The sequence below is a fragment of the Bos mutus genome, chromosome 19 (assembly GCF_027580195.1).
Source record: "Bos mutus isolate GX-2022 chromosome 19, NWIPB_WYAK_1.1, whole genome shotgun sequence".
NCBI lineage: Eukaryota > Metazoa > Chordata > Mammalia > Artiodactyla > Bovidae > Bos > Bos mutus.
The window spans coordinates 28447066-28452009 of NC_091635.1; the positions used below are offsets into that span (position 1 = coordinate 28447066).

Sequence of the window (4944 nt, forward strand, 5' to 3'; positions counted from 1 at the left end):
TTTACTTCAGCCCTGTGTCCAGTGTTAGGGACTTGGATTCTCCCAGCTCTCTCACCTGCATCTCCCAGCTCACCCGACTCCCCTCTGTCACTGGCTGACCCAGGCTGTCTGCTTGAAGTTTGCCTCTCTGGGTGGCACCCCCCCAAACTATCCCCAGTGTCAGGCCTGGGGGTAGCCAGCAGGGTGACAGCAGGAGCTGGACAAGGGAGGATAAGCTGAAGGGAAGAGAAAACCACCAGACCAGGCAGGGCTAGTGAGGACAGCTGGGTGCCTTGGCCTCTTCTGGGGTCCCCTCAGGTGGTCCCCATGGGCAGGCCCAACCCTGTAGGTTATGGCCAGCAGCCATCCGGACTGGGTCAGTGTCTGTTCTCGGGGACCAAGGTCCCAGGTATCCCTGTTATGAAATATTTGGATCACCCTGTCACTTCTTACCACTCAGAGCCAGAAGAAACAGACCCAAAACCAAAATCCACACTTTTGCAACAAGCTTCGATCAAACACCCCACTAACTAACCACAGAGAGTAGACAGAGGCGAGATTTCTATGCCAAGAGAACACACTTTATTGGGTAAATTTCCAGGGAAGCTTAGTTTTACACGGCATAAAAGAAGTCAAAGCCAGAAACACAATCTAAGAAGTTTTTTGGTAGAAAAATCTGCTGAGCGGGGAGTCCCTCTAGGGAAGGAGAAGTGGGGGTCATTTAGAGCCGGGACCCACAGGGGTGTTCTCCATCCTGTGGGCCAGGGCCTGCCCAGTTACAGCGGCTGCACGTGCTCCCTGGAAGAAATGATCTTCCCATCTCTGATCTCCTCTGTGATGGTGCGGATCTGGGTGCTGAGCTGGGGGGCCGGGGCACAGGGACCGGTTGAGACGTAAGGAACTCTAACAGCAGGCTTGCATTCCGTGGCACAAGGATGGGCAGGCAGCCTGAGGAAATGAGATCATGTCAAGGCCTGTTTGGCATTGGCCGTTGAACTGACTGGCATGTCAAACATACATGAGGGTCAGGTGAGCTGGGTGGGAGACCACGACAAATGGCGCAGATGGTGCCTCTCTGAAATCCCTTGAGGGCTGCATAGACAAAGATCAGAAACTCCCAGCCAGAACCAATGGATGGAGAAGTACGGTGAGTGGGGCCAGCTTGTCCCCCTGCAAATGCTTAAAGCCCAGGGCCAGAAGGAATGTCTCTCCAGAGGCTGTGATCAAGCCCCCCCTTCATCTGCACAATAACCACTTCAGGACTGATGCCCTCACCGCGGTACTCAGCATTGGGTCCAGGTGAGCCTTTTCCCCAAGTCTGGACCCCCGGGACCCACGGCCACTCACTTGCAGTCTTCTCCCTCGAGCAGGCGGCGGTAGGTGGCGATCTCTGACTCCAGCCGGGCCTTGACATCCAGCAGCACCTGGTACTCCTGGTTCTGCCGCTCCAGGTCGCAGCGAATCTCAGCCAGCTGAGCCTCCACATTGCCAATCAGGCCCTGCATCTGGGCCAGCTGGGAGCTGTAGCGGGCCTCAGTCTCTGCCAGGGTGGATTCTAGGGAATTCCGCTGTAAAGGGAAAGAAGAAGCACTGCCAATAGGAGGGAATTGCCCCTAGAGACCCACAGCCCTGGGTATCTCCATACCACTAGTGATCACCACCTGTGATAAGCGAGGCTGGTGGATTGGGGCACCTGCCAAGAGCAGGGCCAGCCCCTCAGGCAGGGGCCACTCACCATGCTGTGCTGAGCCTGCAGCTCGATCTCCAGGGCGTTGACGTTGCGTCTCAGCTCGATGATCTCTGTCTGGCAGCACTGCAGCTGCTCCGAACTGGACACCACCTGCTGGTTCAACTCCTCGGTCTGAAAAGCGTGAGAGGACCCAGAGCAGGGTCAGAGCAAGTGAAGCCACTGTCAAGGGTGACCCCACCCCACAAGCTTGTCCAGGGCTTGCCTGGCCTACCTGGGTGTTGAACCAGGCCTCCACATCTCTGCGGTTATTCTCCACTAGGGTCTCATACTGGCATCTCATCTCATCCAGGATCTTGTTGAGGTCCACCGGGGGAGCAGCATCCACCTCCACATTCAGCCGGTCCCCAAGCTGGCATCGGAGTGTATTGACTTCCTGCAGAGAGCAGGCAAGATGGCATAAGGTTGTCACAAGGATGTTGGATACGAGTTTGACTGACCTGGGTAAAAAGCCTCCTCCTTCGGTTGTCAGCTGTGTGACATTAAACAGGATGCTTAACTTCTCTGGGCTTCAGCCTCCTCATGCACCCTGACCTGCCTCCTTGGAGAATTTGGAAGATGATGCAAATACCAGGTAAGTAGAATCATTATCAGGCACTACCCTCCAAATGGAGATTTAGTATCATGCCCAGGAGTGTGGGATCCATATGACCTTAGACAAGTGACTTAACCTTTCTGTGCCTCAGTTTCCTCGTCTATAAAATGGAGCTTGTAATAGTATTTACCTCCCGGAATTATTGTGAAGATGACATGAAACAAGAATGAAATACAAAGTGCTTTGTAGAGTTCTTGGCACACGGTGGGCCATCAGTAAATGTCAGCTGGGGTTACTGTGGAAGTGGTCACCGTTGTTACACCCAAGGGTCAGCAGTGGCTCCCTGCTGGGTGGGAATAATTAGGAGGCTATGTGAGACCAGCCTCACCTCCTCATGGTTCTTCTTGAGACACATCAGCTCCTCCTTCAGAGACTCCACCTGCATCTCCAGGTCAGCCTTGCACAGGGTCAGCTCGTCCAGGATCCGGCGCAGGCCATTGGTGTCGGCCTCCACCAGCTGCCGCATGCCCAGCTCCGTCTCGTACCTGCACACACAGAGCCCTGCTGAGTCTGCGGCAAGGCAGCCACTCACAGGCAGGGCCCGCCACCTTGTTGTCCAGCTGCTTGGGGTCAGCATCGCTGTGGTTCTCTCCCTTGACCCAGAAAGGATCTAGAACTGTGCCACACTTCCCACTTACAGCTGCATCTGGCCTCACTCTCACTCTACCAGCTCCCAGAGGCAGAGGACAGAGGCCAGGGAGCAGCACAGAACTGCCTTCCCAGATCAGGCCACTCACTTGGTCCGGAAGTCGTCGGCAGCCAGCTTGGCGTTGTCAATTTGCAGGACCAGCCTGGCATTGTCAGCCTTGGTCAGCAGGATCTGGGGAACCAGGGCCATCCTGTGAGCTGGGGAAGGCCCAGCAGTGGGGGGGCAGGTGGGAGGGGACAGCCCAGCTTTCAGAGGCCATACTTCTAAGTACCTTTGGCATCTCCAGCCCTGAGCTCCGAGCCTAGATATAGAGGGAGTGTCAGTCCTGGAAAGTCATTAGAAAAGACCCTGATGCTGGGAAAGATTGAGAACAGGAGGAGAAGGGGACGACAGAGGATGAGATGGTTGGATATGGTTGGATGGCATCACCAATTCAATGGACATGAGTTTGAGCAAACTCCAGGAGATAGTGAAGGCCAGGGAATCCTGGTGTGCTATAGTCCATGGGGTTGCAAAGAGTTGGACATGACTTAACAAATGACCAGCAACAACAGTCCCAGGAGGGGCATCACAGTGGCCATCAGCCCTGACACCTGCAGCCCCAAAGGCACAGTGGGTCACACCAAGGTGAGCAGAGAGAACCAGGCCAACCTGGATTCAGATTCCACATCCAACACCTACAGACTATGGTATCTTGAGAAAGTGCCCGAACCTCCCTAAAATTCAACTTCCACATCTGTTGGATGGAACCAATAATGTCCATCTCTCCAAGATGAGAAATACACAAACAAAAGGAAGGGAAGGCATTAGGCGCAGAGCTTGTGTCCAGTAAGGACATGGTGTGTGTGATTGCTCTTCCTATAGCTGAGACTGGCTGGAAAGGAGGGGAGTTTACAAGCAGAGAGAGGTCTGGGTCCCCCAAGAAACCAAACCCCTAGAGAGAAAAGCTGGCCCTAATAGGAGAGAGAATCCTCTGAGAGCTACAGCCTCATCTGCAGTGGGATGAGACAGACCGCTCCCAGGGTCTGAGTGGCTGGGCTGGGGTGGGGCCAGGCCCCAGGTACCTTCTGCTGGAGCTCCTCAATGGTCTTGAAGTAGCACTGGTAGTCGGGGCAGATGTACGGGGCCTGAGACTCGTACCACTCGCGGATGCGGCTCTCCAGCTCCGCATTCTCCCGCTCCAGCTGCCGCACCTTCTCCAGGTAGCTAGCCAGGCGATCGTTCAGGAACTGCATGGTCTCCTTCTCGTTGCCATTGAAGGAGCCCTCGCAGAACCAGCCCCCGGCCCCGGCAAAGCCAGAGGAATGGAACCCAGAGGACAGGAAGGAACCAGGCAAGCAGCTCCCAAGGCTGGAGAGGCCCAGCCTGACAGAGGAGGCTGACCCAGCAAGGCTGGGCCCCCTGCAGGAGCCCACGGAGCGGACACAGGACACCCGAGAGATGCCGCTGGTTGCACCACAGTGGCCCCTGATGGACCCAGAGGAGAAGATCGGGGAGCAGAACTGGGAGGCCATGATGCTAGCAGAGAAGGTTGCAGCTTAGCAAGAAGCTCAGGTTCTGGCTCTCATGGCCTCTCTGAGGCATTTATATACACTGTCTGTGGGGTGTTGCCATCTTACACTTGGGAAAGCCCATTCCTATTCCAGGAGAATCTCATTAGAATGTGATTTTTGCTACCCATCCAAAATCCCTTACCTTGTAAAAATTAAAAAGAATGTAGAATTTCATTTGCTAAGTCAGGACTCTCAGCTGTTGTCATTTCCTGGTAGAATATGAATTTTATTGCCTCTTCAAAGTCCTTGCACCATATCCCATAAATTGGGAGTGGCTTCACGGATGACATTTGGTATCTGCCCTCTCTGTGAGCCTTCTTCCAGGTGCCCAGACTGCTCACTTGTCACCTCTGACCACTACCCCTACCCCTCATATCTGCTCACCTCAGGGATGCTAAGAAGGGAGCAAAGGGAAGTAAAA

At 54.6% G+C, this 4944-nt stretch overlaps 1 protein-coding gene across 1 annotated transcript; it reads right to left on the reverse strand.

Annotated features, from left to right (window-relative positions):
• Positions 1–755: 755 nt before the first annotated feature.
• On the reverse strand, positions 756–4484 carry KRT36 (keratin 36). The gene is made up of 7 exons (XM_070388850.1): positions 4035–4484; positions 3059–3141; positions 2650–2806; positions 1941–2102; positions 1715–1840; positions 1327–1547; positions 756–927 (listed from the first exon to the last, which is right to left on the reverse strand). Exons 1-7 carry the CDS (start codon positions 4482–4484, stop codon positions 756–758), a joined length of 1371 nt encoding a protein of 456 aa, XP_070244951.1.
• Between the last annotated feature and the right edge of the window lie 460 nt (positions 4485–4944).

Bases quoted from the DNA above. Each gene is read 5' to 3' on its own strand.
- KRT36 (XM_070388850.1), bottom strand. From the start codon at position 4,484: ATGGCCTCCCAGTTCTGCTCCCCGATCTTCTCCTCTGGGTCCATCAGG. The intron at 2,807-3,058 runs GTGAGTGGCCTG...CTGTGTGTGCAG, and splicing joins GCCGACGACTTCCGGACCAA to GTACGAGACGGAGCTGGGCA. The intron at 1,841-1,940 runs GTAGGCCAGGCA...CACGCTTTTCAG, and splicing joins AGGCCTGGTTCAACACCCAG to ACCGAGGAGTTGAACCAGCA.